General features: G+C 36.0%; 1 protein-coding gene across 12 annotated transcripts in view; it reads right to left on the minus strand.

The window, feature by feature from the left end:
• Nucleotides 1-1,437: 1,437 nt before the first annotated feature.
• Nucleotides 1,438-16,045, minus strand: part of CEP70 (centrosomal protein 70) — an 86,441-nt gene continuing 71,833 nt past the window's right edge. For 10 of the 12 annotated variants that reach the window (XM_047874734.1, XM_047874731.1, XM_047874732.1 and 7 more), the window contains 6 exons: nt 11,059-11,229; nt 7,885-8,031; nt 7,543-7,711; nt 7,148-7,262; nt 5,079-5,158; nt 1,438-2,161 (listed from right to left, as the gene is read on the minus strand). In XM_047874734.1, coding sequence (XP_047730690.1) covers nt 2,100-2,161; nt 5,079-5,158; nt 7,148-7,262; nt 7,543-7,711; nt 7,885-8,031; nt 11,059-11,229 — 744 coding nt within the window. In that variant the 3' untranslated portion in view covers nt 1,438-2,099. The remainder of the gene's footprint in view (nt 2,162-5,078; nt 5,159-7,147; nt 7,263-7,542; nt 7,712-7,884; nt 8,032-11,058; nt 11,230-16,045) is intronic. The other 2 variants (XM_047874736.1, XM_047874735.1) reach the window with 2 other exon arrangements.

The following is a 16,045-nucleotide window of genomic DNA, read 5'->3' on the forward strand; positions in this document are numbered from 1 at the left end:
TCAAGACACTGGATACCAGGTATGTCCACATAACAGTCTGAACATGAATGTTTACAGCAGTTTTATTTGTAGTAGTCAAAAACTGGAAAATAACTAAAATCTCCATCACTAGGTGAATGGATAAACAAATTGTGGTATATTCATACAATGGAATACTACACAGCAATAGAAAGGAATGAACTGTTAATAAATGCACCATGCAAACATCTTAAAATAATTATGGTGAAAGAGGCCAGACAAAAAAAGAGAACAACTTTTTAAAATCAATTTTATGATTCCATTTATATGAAATCCCATAAAATGCAAACGAGTCTATAATGACAGAGAACAGATCAGTTGTTGCTTAGGGGTGGCAAGGGGCTGGGTAAATTACCAAGAGCAAAGAGAGAAGCTTTGGAGAGAGATTGATATGTTTATTATTTTGATTGTGGTGATGGTTTCACAGGTATAGGTGCATCAAAACTTATCAAATTGTATACTTTAAATATGTTCAACCTACTAATCAATTATTCCATAATTAAAAAGTTAAACAGGGGCTAAACACTAATTTCAGTACTTTACTTATATTTTAAATAATTAAAACTGGATAAAAGTAGATCCAACAGAGGGGGCCTCAAGTTCTTACTAGTGGCACTGTCCCATTCAGTGATCCTCCAAAAAACTCTTGAGGCCTCTGAGGAAGAGTTTGAAACCTGTTTTAAACTAAGAGTTAACCAGAGATTCTTAAACTAGCTAACAAAATTTAAATTCACATACTTTCTAAATTATATTTTTTCTTTTCAAATAACGTTAGATTTTCTAGCTGCCTCACAGCAATTTCTTAGAGTAATCTAATCAGCTCAGAGTATTTACATAATTAAATATCCAATTACTTTTTCTACCCAACTCTCAAAAGACACAGGTCCTTTCACAGACTGTGGGCTCGTGTTTGGAAATGTAACTGCAGGGGTGCCTGGGTGGCTCAGTTGGTTGAGCATCTGACTTCAGCTCAGGTCACGATCTCACTGTGAGTTTGGGCCCCGCATCGGTCTCTGTGCTGACAGCTCAGAGCCTGGAGCCTGCTTCAGATTCTGTGTGTGTGTCTCTCTCTCTCTGCCCCTCCCCAACTCACACTCTGTCCCCCTCTCTCCTTCAAAAATAAATAAACATTAAAAAAATTTTTAGAAATGTAACTGCAGCCTAACAAAACAAAGAATTTTAAATCTAGAAAGAACCTAGGCCTGCTACTTATAACAGAGTGGCAAGGGATGGGGGGGGGGGGGGGGGGGTAACACTGGTCCCTTAAGAAACTCAGACTGAATATTGAGAACAGAGAATAAGTAGAAGCAGCAATAAAAGCATTCTTATGTAAAATAAAATGCAGCAAGGATCAGCCTTGTAAGAGAATATGACTCATTATATGTGAATAATGCAAATAAGTCACTGAGGACACTTACATTTGGAAATTCTTCACAAGAACTTTATTTAAGATTTCATGTCCTTATAAAAAGTACATTACATCAAGATTGCAAAAAAGACACTTTTTTCAATGAGAGACTATTATCTACTCCTCTCTATTACCTCATAATTCATTTCCTAACCTAACCCAAAGATAAAACATTTTTTCCTTCTTCCTTTTCTTCCTCCAGCTTTGAAAGGTCAAGTGCCATGAAAGATATCTCAGTAGAATGTGCAATTTCCTTGCCAGGAAAGCAGTAGGTTCCTATTGGCTGAATTCAAGACAGCCATTGGCAATCCTTATTCCCAGAATAAAAAAGGTCACTAAACCCTCAATTTAAATGCAATCTTTCTATTGTTTGCAACCTGTCTCCCTGAGTTTTTCTTTTACTTACACACTACATTTTAAAACAATCTTATAAGCACTCAAGAATTGCTTAAAATTAAAGGATTTAAAGTTAACTTACCACTTTAGCTTAGCAACTATTTTCTCTACAAGAATCTCAAAGTTAATAAAAATATAGATGGGAAGACCCAATATTAAGAAGGGGATGAATTCTGAGAGTAAATACATTTTTAACCCTTGTCTTAAAGCACGATCCTACAAAATACTCAGAATGTTAAGAATGCAATTTACACAGTAAAAATAATTTGATTTGTTTTCAGTATGAAAGTATTTTTAATTTCTTTACTGCAGGTACAATGGCATCCAAGTCATCAATTTCTGTAACAGAAAAACAAGAATAAGAATAGCTTTATCTAGTGATAGGCTCAGATGAAATGACAATCACTCTGGAAAGGAAAACCTCAAATGCAAAGGCAACACTAGCACTTTGATGCACATGAAATTTTTATCCAATAGTGGTGATAAGAGTATCACTGATTGAAACACAGATGCTTTATAGGGCATCTGTTTGTAAAAGCTACCATATACCTACAAGTATCCTCTGACTCTGATATTAATCTCATTAGCAGTGTACTCTTATTAAGAGATCATACTGGCCACATTTGCGATATGTCATTGCCTCTTTAAATCTATATAATTACATGGGTGAGCCTACATGGTGAAATCCTGCGTAGAAGCTGTCTCTCTTCTGGGTACCCATCTGAGGACTTAATGATTTCTTCTCATGGAACATAGTCCTCTCCTTAATTCTACTGGACAAATTTCTCATTAGTAAGATCATTCTGAGGTCTACCTTTTAGATGAAACAACATATCTACCTAATAAAAAGTGTGAGGCTTCTCAAAGTACAAATCTCAGATGCAATGTACTGCAGAGCTTAGCCTGGTCCACCTTATCAGATAAACTAGCTCAGGTTCTTCTCTGCCAGATTCTTTGTGAATTTGATTTCTCTTTCTAAGACTGTCTGCTTCCAAACAGCCTGTTAGAATTCAGTCTGAAAGCTCTTGGTCACTGGAGAAGCAAGGTCCTTTTCTCTCATTATCTAGACTCCAGCCCCAAAAGCCCCAGTGGGAGGTTCTCTAGATTCTGACCACTTTTTTCTACATTATTCTGCTAGGCCACTGTTTATAAATTCATTTTCTTTTATGTAAAAATGCTTCCTTAGATTCCACCTCTCTTCTTCCATGTTTAGCTGAATTTTGGTTGTTTTTCCTTTAGCCTAAATTTATAGCCTATGCTATTTAAGCTCCTGACTTCACTCAGAATACTTGTCTAGATACACTTACAAAGCATCAGGATATAAGAAAAAATATATATGCAGATCTACAACAGATTATTTGATTCATACTTTATATCACGATAAGGTACAAGATCAAGTTATTTCCTGAACCCCATTCTGAAATCACACTTGTTTTTTCACTACATGAGAAATCTGCCTTATAAATAAATCCCAGAGAAGGATCTTGGCTGGTATGAGAATATTCTCAGCTAATCATACCACTTATGTAAGAAAGTCCTTCTCCATATCTGGTATTCAGTACAACATTCCATAGTTCTAAATGCTTAAAATGACATCTAGTAATAATAAAAATAGTTATGTTTGCCAAACAATTTTAACTTTCCCAATGTTAAGTGTCATATGTAACTCCAGAGTTTCAACTGTGACAAAAATACAGAGTTCATCCGCAGCGAGATATGGCTTATTGAAGTAAATGATGCCACATGAACCATGCTGAGTATCGTATCTAAGAGGAAGTTTCTATAGAAGGATTCTGAAATAAGTGTTCCCTGTACACCGACTGAAATGTTTATTAATGATGAGAACCTCACTGTTTAACTGCTACCACAAAGCAAGAAAAATATTATTCTATGAAACAAAGCTGTTTGGAATACGAGGCAACACATTCCTATGCCTAAAACACATTCAGTCACTGTCTCCCTTGCTTCCACAGTCTACATAAAATAGGCCACAAAACTTTTACGTTTACTAGGCTAGATATTCCAGTCAGATGTTTCTTTCATTTATTCATCTTCTTACCAAATTTTAATTTACTCATTCCCTTATCTTCTACTAAACCTCATTTTCTCTTCTAATTTAAGAAATTTATTAAATGTCAGCTCTATGCCCAATGTGGGGCTTGAACTCACAACCATAAGATCAAGAGTCACAGCCTCTACCACCTGAGCCAGCCAGGTGCCCCCTCCTCTTCTTATTCAATTTCCTATGTCAAGGAGGCATTCTTTAAAAAAAAAAAAATCTTTCAAATGAGCTATATAAAAAAAAATTAATCACTGAATAAATCACTTTCAACTTTAAAAATGTTCTTAATAGTAAGATAAATTACTTTTATAGCCATATATAATCACACTTAAGAGACTTAGAGGCACCTGGGTGGCTCAGTCAGTTAAGCATCTGACTTTGGTTCAGGTCATGATCTCTCAGTTCATGAGTTTGAGCCCTTTGTCAGGCTCTGTGCTGACAGCTCAGAGCCTGAAGCCTGCTTCAGATCCTGTGTCTCCTTCTCTCTCTGCCCTACCCTTACTTGCACTCTCTCTCTCTCAAAAATGAATAAACATGAAAAAAAAATTTTTATAAGATAAGAGACTTGGGTCTCTGTTTTGCCTAAAATTCCTAAATAAGTTACATTTTTTCCCTTCAAGAGATAAAACTAACAAAACTCTCAATATGACCAAAAATGCAAATATATATCTTCCCTACTATATATAGATTTATAAATGTGTCTTTCTTTATACAGATGTTTATTTTACATTACTTATCACCTGAGAAGGAAATTTAATTTGTGTATTTAAAAAACACAGTAAGTTCTATCTTAAAAAAAAAAAAAAAAAAAAAAAAGAAGGAAGAAAAAAAAACAACACAAAACATCTTCCAAGATCATAAATTCTACCACGATTTCTTTTCATTAAGCCATGACAGAGTTAGGGTTAAACTGGGACCAGCCAGAGTAATGCCATTTCTCCTTTTAAGATTTCAAAACAAAGGCAATCCCCAGCTCCTTAAAGGATATGTACCTTCTCTGTTCTGTAGACCAACCCTAACCAACTCTAACTGAAAGTTAGGAGTGTGTTTCCAGAACTGGTAGTGCTTTTTATATACTTTCTAACAAAACATTTCTAGGTACAAGCACTAATACAGTGACTAAGGAACACTCTTCCCTCCAACCCAATGATATCTTAAGACTCAAAATTTAACCACCAACAACAAAGATCTTACCTAAGATTTCAAGTAGATCATTAGTAAATGCCTGAAATGCTGGGAAAAATTCCTCATGTTCTTCCAATTTGTTGATAATGCTTTTAAAAAAAATGCACAGTTTACACTGAATTTCCAACTTAAGGTTTGCATTTGATTGAAAAGAAAACATTTTCAAAATGTTAGGAAATTTCCTGCTAATTTAAATATAAATGTAATAATCATTTACTGCAATCCTTGATTTTTGAGCTCTGTGTTGACCTTTTACTACGTTTGTAGAGAAATATCTATTATCAGTGTAAACACGTGTTCCAAAGTTAAATTTATGTAACACTCCTGATGTGGAAAACTTTCCATTTAGCTCAAGGATTTTTAAGAGACCTTGCTTTTTAACGTTTTCTAAAAATGGGTTTTTATATCCAGTATTCTTTTTTTTTTTTTTTTTAATTTTTTTTTAATGTTTTATTTATTTTTGAGACAGAGAGAGACAGAGCATGAACGGGGGAGGGTCAGAGAGAGGGAGACACAGAATCCGAAGCAGGCTCCAGGCTCCGAGCTGTCAGCACAGAGCCCGACATGGGGCTCGAACTCACAGACCGCGAGATCATGACCTGGGCCGAAGTCGGACGCTCAACCGACTGAACCACCCAGGCGCCCCATATATCCAGTATTCTATTCAACATTAAGAATAAGTATCAGTAGACAGTATAAATATGGGAAGGGAAAAAAGACCAATAATGAGAGCTATGCTCCTTTTAAAAGCAGCAAGTATCAGGGGCGCCTGAGTGGCTCAGTTGTTAAGCATCTGACTTCAGCTCAAGTCATGATTTCATGGTTCCTGAGTTTGAGTCCCATATCAGGTGAGCTGGAGCCCTGCTTCTCTCTCCACACCCCCTCACTCCACTTGTGCCCTCTCTCTCAAAAAATAAAAACAAACAAAAAAACCCACTTGTTTTCAGGTACCTGGGTGGTTCAGTTGGTTGAGCAGCGGCCAACTCTTGATTTCAGCTCAGGTCTTGATCTCACATTCCTGAGTTTAATCCCAGCATTGGGCTTTGCGCTCACAGCATGGAACCTGCTTCTGATCCTCTGTCTCCCTCTTTCTGCCCCTACCCCGCTCATGCTCTCCTCCCATATCTCTCTCCTTCTCTCTCGAAAACATTTTTTTTACTGTTTATTTTTTGAGTGAGAGAGAGAGAGAGAGAAAGACAGAGAGAGAGAGAGACAGAGTGAGAGCCAGGGAGGGGCAGAGAAAGAGACAGACAGAATGGGAAGCAGGCTCCAGGCTCTGAGCTGTCAGCACAGAGCCTGATGCGGTGCTCAAACCCACAAGTCTTAAGACCATGACCTGAGCCAAAGTCAGGTGCTTAACCGACTGAGCCACGCAGGTGCCCCTCTCTCACTCTTAAAAATAAATAAAAGTTAAAAAAAAATTAAAAAAAAAAAAAAGCATCAAGTATCAGAAAACTCAAGTGTCAGATTAGGTAAGGATTTTTCTTGGAAAACTTACATAATATATGGAATAGGTGGTTTATGTATATGTTCCTCTTCCCATATGTTACAGTACCAAATTGGGGGGAGGGGGTGGGGAGAGTTGCTTGAAGTATAGCTAGAATGTTTCAATATTTTTTAAAAAAATCAGATCTTATTTTAGAGATGACTAGCTTTAAAAAAAATCCTTAACATTTATCTTTTAATCAAATAATACACTGTTAGTGATTATTAAGTGGTCTATGGTGGTATATTAAAAATAGGACTGGTTTATATATTCTGAACACTTACATGATGTTGCTAATAAGGTCTGAATTTCTCCATATATAATTTCCCCTGGGAACAGGCTTAGAGCAGTAATGCTGGAGTCCTGACCCACCCTATATAAACTTAGAGGCCCTACAATCTATTTTTACCTTGAAAATGGTTGGTATTCTCTCCATCTATCTATAAGGTGTGAGATATTTTAGACTGTCAAATTATTTAAAAGATGCTATCCCAAACAGGAAAGGTAAATAACTTATAAAGTTTTGAAAGTCTTTAATTTCATCACTCCAAGCATTTTGGATAATATTTTGCAAACTTTTTAAAATAAATACCTTTGGAGATCTTCAGGTCCTAATACCTGCATAACCTGCTCATTCATATTCTCGTTAATCAGCCTACACAATTTTCCAACTGTGCTCACCAACACACACAACGAAGTTGAACTATCTATAAGAAAAAAATAAAAGGGTATTTTAAAACTGAATTTTCAAAATCATTAAATCAAATACTTTATGCTTCCATTATCCTCAATTGTTTACTTAAAAAATTTTAACCTACTTTTACTTGATTTATCAGGAATAATTCTTTTTTATTTTTTTTTAACGTTTATTTATTTTTGAGACAGAGAGAGACAGAGCATGAACGGGGGAGGGTCAGAGAGAGGGAGACACAGAATCTATCAGGAATAATTCTTAAATGGGGGCCAGACAGGGCAAAGAGTCATCACCTAATTCTAAGAGTTCTTGGAGGTTTCTCACAGCATTGTTCATTTCTCCAAGCCTAGTATAAACTTCATTCATTCGAGGATAGACTCCATTTAAAGAAGGCACATCAAATAATTTTTGGAAGTGAGAAACAATAGCTTGCAAAGTTTTTAAGTTTGGTATATTGCTGTCCTGTCCAAAAGAGAAAGAGAAAGATGGTCCACGTCTTAAAATAATCCCAAGGCTTTAATAAAAACTTTAAAGAGACATAGAATTCTAGTAGAATATCAATATCTGTATCAGTATCCGTTTTTAAGATAAGATTATATTAAAATGTGAAAATTTACATAAGTATTAAGCATTACCTTTTCCTTATTTTCAACTTCTTCTAACATGGTATCTACTATAAATAACAGATCTTCAACTCTGATACCTTCATTTTCATCCTGCTTTTTTAAATTATGCCAAGGCACCAGTTCTGCAGACAGTATTTTCAAGGACTTATACAAATCCTTTATAACAAAAGAAACAACATGGTATTATTGATTTTTTTAAAAGTTTCCATAATGATAATAAAATACTGTAAAAACTTGGATTCCAAGTAACTTGTTCTGCAAGTGTCCTGCAAGACGAGCAAACATTTCTAATAAATTTTAAGTTGATAAGCTAGTGATGTCTTGCAGTACAAGTAGTATGTGACGCCAAACGTCACATCATCACAACTGAACCAATGCTCGCTCTCTCTCTCTCTCTCTCTCTCACTGAGGGATTGTGGGTGATTGTCTCCCATGCTCGGATGCTTGGTCTCAGGCCATGGTGTTTGGCAAAAATCAGTGATTTTTCAGAACTTTGGAAGGTGCCCTCAACCAGCACTAGTGTATGTTTCGTCACTTCAAAGCACCTATGGACAGTCCTTTGCTTTTCCATACAAGAGTAAGCTTAGGAATGCATTGCTTCAATGCTAGGTCACTGAATAGGTTCCTTGTTAAAGTTGACCAAAATGAGAAAGATTCCATTTAAGCCAACAGACAGCAGTGATTCTGTTAGTGACAGTGATATAACCCTCCTCTCTTTTGTCTCTCTCACACCAGCCACAAAGGTTTTCAAAGGTAAGTGCAGGTTAATTTATTTTTCTTTATTACTTTGTATTAGATTACAGTATTGTAATCATTTTTACATGAATATTTCTGGATTGTGGAATGAATGTTCTGAGTTTCCATGATTCCTTATGGGGAAATTTGCTTTGATATACAAGTACTTTGGATTACAAGCATGTTTCTGGGATGAATTATGCTCACAAACCAAGGTTTTACTGTAAAATTATCCAGGCAGGTTTAATATATATATATATATATATATATATATATATATATATATATATATATATATATATATATATATATATATAAAACATTGGGCTCCTGAGTGGCTCAATCGGTTAAGCATCCAACTCTTGATTTCGGCTGAGGTCATGATCTCATGATTCGTAGGATTGAGTCCTGAGTGTCAGGCTCTAGGCTGACAGCGTGGAACCTGCTTGGGATTCTCTCTCTCCCCCTCCCCAAATTGCACTCACACTTGCTCTTTCAAAAATAAACATTAAAAAAATTTTATATATATATATATATAAACAAGAATTGTGTGTATTTATATATATTTTTATATATATACATACATATATATATATATATATATACATATATATATATAAAATCAAACCATCATCAGTACCTTTTTTTTTTTAATGTTTACTTTTGAGAGAGAAAGAGAGACAGCACAAGTGGGAGAGGTATAGAGAAAGAGGGAGACAGAGAATCGAAAGCAGGCTCCAGGCTCTGAGCTGTCAGCACAGAGCCTGATGCCAGGCTCAAACTCACAGACCATGAGATCATGACCTGAGGCGAAGTCAGACGCTTAACTGACTGAGCCACCCAGGCGCCCCAATCAGTACCTTTTTAAAATATCATTACCATTTTAGAAAAAGTCTGTTATATTGCTTTCTCCAGGTAAATATAGGGCTTACACAAAACATGATATATTGATGACCTCCGATCTATTGTTTTTAATTTATTTATTTTGTGAAACAGGGAGAGCACACGCAGGTAGGGGAGGGGCAGAGAGAGAGTGAGGGAGAATCCCAAGCAGGCTCTGCAAACATTTCTAATAAAATTTAAGTTGATAAGCTAGTGATGTCTTGCAATACAAGTAGTACTGTTAGGGCAGAGCCTAATTTCAGAACATTTTCATCACCCCCAAAAGCAATGTCATTCCCATTCACAGCCACTCCCCATTCTTCCCTGTCCCCAATCCCTGGGTCACTACTAATCTACTTTCTGTTTCTATGGATTTGCCTATTCTGGGCATTTCACATAAAATGGAATTATACAATAAGTGTCCTTTTGTGACAGGCTTTCCTTCACTTATGTGTTCAGGACTCATCTATTATAGCATTTATCTCCAGGCAGGTTTTTATCTTGAAAAAAATTAACTTAAAAGATTCTAAATTAAATTAATTCTAGTCTCCATGACAGCCTACTTAATCTTCTTGGCCTAGACAAATTGTCCCACTCTATTTTAATTTTTTTAATGTTTATTTATTTTTGATAGACAGCACACGTGAGTGGGGGAGGGACGGAGAGAGAGAGAGAAACAGAATCCAAGACAGACTCCAGGCTCTGAGCTGTCAGCACAGAGCCCGATGAGGGTCTTGAACTAATGAACCACGAGATCATAACCTGACCTGAAGTCAGACGCTTAACTGACTGAGCCACCCGGGCACTCCTGTCCTAATCTATTTTAAACTGTGCACAAAGGACAAATCTACTGTAAGTTTAAAACTCTAAGACTGGTCAATTGGTAAGTAAGACTGGTAAATAAACATTTACTGAGCATCTACTATGTGCATGGCACAGTGCTTGGCCCTTTAGAGTACTGCTGTCATCTCTCCCCTCTTTGTATTCTCTCTCTCTCTCTAAAATAAACAAACAAAAAAAGGGGGGTGCCTGGGTGGTTTGGTCAGTTAAACATCAGCCTTCAGCTCAGGTCATGATCTCACAGTCCATGAGTTTGAGCCCCATGTCGGGCTCTGTGCTGGCAGCTCAGAGCCTAGAGCCTGGTTCGGATTCTGTGTCTCCCTCTCTCTCTCTCTGCGCCTCCCCTGCTTGCACTCTGTCTCTATCTCTCTCTCAAAAATAAATAATAAAACATTAAAATAAAAATACATTAATTAAATAAATTTTAAAAAAAAGAAAGTGAAGAAATTTTTATCTTCCATGGATAGATAGAATAAGTAAAAGTAGTATTGGCTGCTTTTGGACTATTAACTGCTCTACAGAATAAACAAATGTGGACAGTTTTGAAAGAAGGAAAATTATTTCAAATATGAAGAGGGAAAAAATCCCCAATTAAAACGAATGAAGAACAAAATATTACATCTGAAGAGGAATAAGGGCCAAGAAAGGCTGCAGCATGGAGACACCAAAAAGAGGAAGATGAAAGTAGAGCGGGATCTGTATAATGAAGAATATTCAACCCTTTACCTTTAGGGAAGTCAGTTGATCTGCCCACATTTCTATTATAGGAATAAGATGCTCAAATCCACAATCTTGAACAAAATCTTTATGAAAATGTTGGGCTCCTCCTTTGCTCTGTTTATGAATTATCACTGGAGCTCTTGGATTGTGAACAAGTGAATTGATGCTACTCAGCACCTTTAAAAAAAGACAATGTTTTAGTTGAAATGTCTATCATAGTCCTATCCAAGTGATTTAGGTTACAGGAGTGCTTTCTATGTTAATGTATCATCATTTTCAGAATTAATTTTGGACATTAAGAAGCTCTTTAACTGACACCTGTAATGTTTTGGAAGTACAGTAGTTGCATCAACAGAATTAAACATGTAATTCTAATGAGAACTACAGACTTCATAGAAAAGCGAAAATGCATTTCAAATGATTTAGACTTGAAAGTAGTTATGAATGACCTCTTATAATCCACACAGGGAAAAATAATCATCAATATATCCTTAGCTAGAGTCTCACATTTCTCTAATTCTATCTCCTCATATTTAAGCTAAATCAGATGTTTAAAGGGGTCATTTCCTGTTGTTTGTTTCATAGCTTCAATTAAAGGCCAGAGTGTAAGGACAGTGAATAATAAAGTCCCACACATTCTATACAGAAATCCTGGAAACATCATGCCAATTCTGGAAACCCCAGACCCAATTCAGAGAACTCATCCTTAATATGTTGTTCCTCTACAACCACTCAGTACCAAAATCTGTATTAATGAAGGCTCTAAAGAGAAAGAGAAACAATGTATATGTATATAAATACATCTAAAGAGATTAATTTTAAGGAATTGGCTCACACAATTATGGAAACTGAGAAGTCCCAATTTCTGTAGTAGGCAAGCTGGAGACCCAGGAGAGTCAAGGAAATACTTCTACTTTGAATGCCCACAGGCTTATGATGCAGGAAGAGACAATGCTTTAATTTAAGTTTGAAGGCAGGAAAAAACTCATGTCCCAGCTCAAAGGCTCCCTCTTATTAACCCTTTTTGTTTTAGTCATGTCTTCAAATGACTGGATGAGACCCATTCACATTAGGGAAGGCAATCTGTTTTATCCATTCTACCAAATCAAATGTTAACCTTATCCATAAACACCCTCACATATTCATACGTGACATATTCAGAATAATCTTTAACCAAATATCTGGGCACCCCATGGCCCAGTCAAGTTGATACATAAGATGAACTATCATAAATACCCACATAATCATTACCTGGATTCAACAACTGTTAACATTTTCCCATATTTGCTCACTCTATTTTTAGCTGAATCATGTGAAGAAAATATAGACATGATAAAATTTTATCCTCAAATACTTAAGTATGCATCTCTTAAAATAGGCATATTCTCCTACAAAATCATAACACCATTGTTATATATAAGAAATTTAACAGTAACTCCCTAATATTATCAATGCCTGGAGTGAATTTTAAATATCTTAACATGTATAATCTGTGACTATACGCCCCCTGTTGACAGTTATGAGTTCTACCTTATATATCATCCAAGGAAAGGAGGAGACCCAAAATAGCATGTTTAAAGGGAAAAGAGTAGGTGTGCCTGGATGGCTCAGTTGATTAAGCATCTGACTCTTGGTTTTGGCTCAGGTCATGATCTCACAGCTCATGAGTTCAAGCCCCACACTGGACTCTGTGCTGACAGTGCAGAGCCTGCTTGGGATTCTCTCTCTCCCATCTCTCCCTATCTGGTTTGCTCGCTCTCTCTTTCTCTCAAATAAATTTTTTAAAAAAGGGGGAGGAAAGTAATTTCCTTATTTACCACCATCAAGCCCAGATCATTTAATAAATAATTATATAAGCATAAAGACAAGATACTATTTTGATCTCGAATCTTTGTCCCTACTCATACTTCAAGCTATATTCATAGGTCTCCTGGTAATAAAACTTCAGATGTTTGGGGCGCCTGGATGGCTCCATCGGCTAAGCGTCCAACTTTGGCTCAGGTCATGATCTCGCGGTTTGTGAGTTCGAGCCCCACGTCGAACTCTGTGCTGAGCCTGCTTCGGATTCTGTGTCTCCCCATCTCTTGACCCCTACCCTGCTCATGCTCTGTCTCTCTGTGTCTCTCAATAATAAATAAAGGTTAAAAAAAAAACTAAAAAAAAAAAAAACTTCATATGTTTACTTACAAGTTTTTTTTTTTAGTTTAAGAGAGAATATTTCAACATTTTTTTCTCTTGTATGTATGTATGTATTTATTCACATAGCTTATTTATTTTGAGAGAGACAGAGAGAGAGCAGGAGGGGCAGAGAGGTGGGGGAGAATCCCGAGCAGACTCCACACCATCAAGTGCAGAGCCTGAAACGGGGCTTAAACTCACAAACTGTGAGATCATGACCTGAGCTGAAACCAAAAGTCGGACACTAGCCAAGTGAGCCACCCAGGCACCCTCTCTTGTATTTACACATATTTTAATGGAGAAACTAAATCCCCTTCACAGATTTATTACTGACAGCAGAGCATTTCTTATGACTTGACCACAGTCAGATGACTGGCAGAAAAATGTGAATTAACAATGAGAAAATAGTAAAATGACTTAAACAATTACCAGAGAGATGAGAATTAAAACAAAAACAACGCAACTCACAAATAGGTCTTATCTTATTCAGAAACAGTTTGCAGATACTGATAAACTCTTGATATGGATAAAAACTGTATCTTGAAAGTAAACATTAGACAAGTAGAAAAGAATTAAGATAACAGATGTTGTAAGTACTAGAAAAGAAAAAGAAGACAAATCTCAACCTAGCAAATTTCAGGGAAAAAAAAAAGAATGGAACTAGAAAACATATAAATAGAAAACAAAGATGTCAGGAATAAAAGCAGATATATGAGTAAGGTCTCAATATCTATGATGGTTTAATTGCCTATTAAAGGACAAAGCCTCTCAAATTGAATCTAAGAAACAAAATGAAATAAAAGAAATTCAGTTACATGCTGGGTACAAGAGAGTTATCAAAAAAAAAATCTGTTTTCAGAAAATTGCCTGGAAATGAAATCAACACAGATATATGAAGAACCAGCAACAACCAATTAAAAAACGTAATAGAGGAAACGATGCCATTCTCGATAGCAATACAAGTTATAAAATACCTAGGAAATAAACCTAACAAGAAACATCCAAGAGCTAAATTTAAAAATATATAGGGGTGCCTGGGTGGCTCAGTCGGTTAAGCATCCAACTTCGGCTCAGATCATGACCTAGTGGTCCATGAGTTTGAGCCCTGAGTTGGGCTCTGCGCTGACAGCTCAGAGCGTGGAGCCTGCTTCAGATTCTGTCTCCTTGTCTCTACACTCATGTGTATTCTCACTCTCTCTCTCTCAAAAGTCAATAAACATAAAAAAAAATAGCTGTTTAAAAAAATTGAAAAAATATATACATAAAACTTTATTCAAGGCTATAAAGGAAGGCCTAAAGAAAATTAGAGACATATTTCTGAGATGATTAAAAAATGCAAATGTGTCATCTTTCCAAATATTAATCTAAAAAGTTAATTCAATTTCAGTTCCTCTCAACAGGATCTATTTTTGAATCTGAAAAACTGTTCATCCAGGAGAGTAAATGTGCTAAAAATATAATAAAGGAAAAATTTTAAAAGAACAATGCATAAGATTTTTTTCCTAAAAGGTATCAAAACCTATTATAAAATTACAGAAAGTAAAAGAATATGGGAAATAGTATAAAAATGGAATAGACTAAGGAGTCTAGAAATAAATAAACCTATGCATATGAGTGGATATGACAGAGGTTTCATTTCAGTGAAGTAGAGAAAGAATGTCTATGAGAAACTGCAAACTCAAATGCATCTAGAAGCAAGTTAAGACCATGAGCGAGTGAAGCAAGCATGGCCAGGGGCTGTGGCTAACTAAAGAGCACATGCCCATATGTGACAAGAGAAAGGCATAATTCTGCTCTGATAAGGACTATGCAGGAATTTGTTGCCAGATTCTGTAGCTTTTTAAGAGAAGGTAGAAAAAAGAACAAATAAAATATCTTAATTTTTAAAATATTAGTAATTAAATTCAAAGTTTGAAAAACCCTGTTTGAGTCCAATAAAATATGAGCACAGGCCCAGTTCAGTCAGTAAACAGGCTGGCTTGATCACTATCTATTCAATAAATGGTCTATAAAAATCACTAAGGTTAGGGGCACCTGGGTGGCTCAGTCAGTTGAGTGTCCGACTTTGGCTCAGATCATGATCTCACGGTTTGTGAGCTTGAGCCCCGCATCAGGCTCTGTACTGACAGCTTAGAGCCTGGAGCCTACTTCAGATTCTGTGCCTCCCTCCCTCTGCTCCTCCCCCACTCATAGTATGTCTCTCTCAAAAACAAATAAACATTAAAAAAAATCACTAAGGTAAGATCTCTACATGACACCACATAGAAAATTAAAATTCAGAGGGACTAAATATCTAAATAAAAACAAAACCATGTAGGACCTTAACAAAATAAATTTATGTATAATAACAGTCATAATAATAATACCAACAAAAGCAACAACACAAACAATAAAAAGGGAAATGGCTTAAGAGAAGAGAATAGGACAGACCAACAACCAGCAAATGAAATGGGTAGTAAACAAAAAACTCCCCCTCTCTAAGTAAATAAATAAATAAACAAACTTTAAAAAAGAGAGAGAGTGAGAACTACAGGCCAATCTTAAAAATCTTATCAGCTTTTTACTACCCTACTTTTAATTAGGCCAAAGTCTCTCAAGGAGTAAGACAAATTCTAAGTCAAGCTACCTACAGTGTTTTTAGCCAAGAAGACATGCCATGGTAAAACAGGATAAGCACACACAAATACAAATATTCTTTACCACCTGATAACTTATTAAACTGAGATGAAAACTAAAGTTCGAATACAGTAAGAATGGGGAACTTTAACACCCCACTTACATCAATGGACAAATTATCTGAACAGAAAATAAACAA

Source organism: Prionailurus viverrinus, chromosome C2 (assembly GCF_022837055.1).
Source record: "Prionailurus viverrinus isolate Anna chromosome C2, UM_Priviv_1.0, whole genome shotgun sequence".
Taxonomy (NCBI): Eukaryota; Metazoa; Chordata; class Mammalia; order Carnivora; family Felidae; genus Prionailurus; species Prionailurus viverrinus.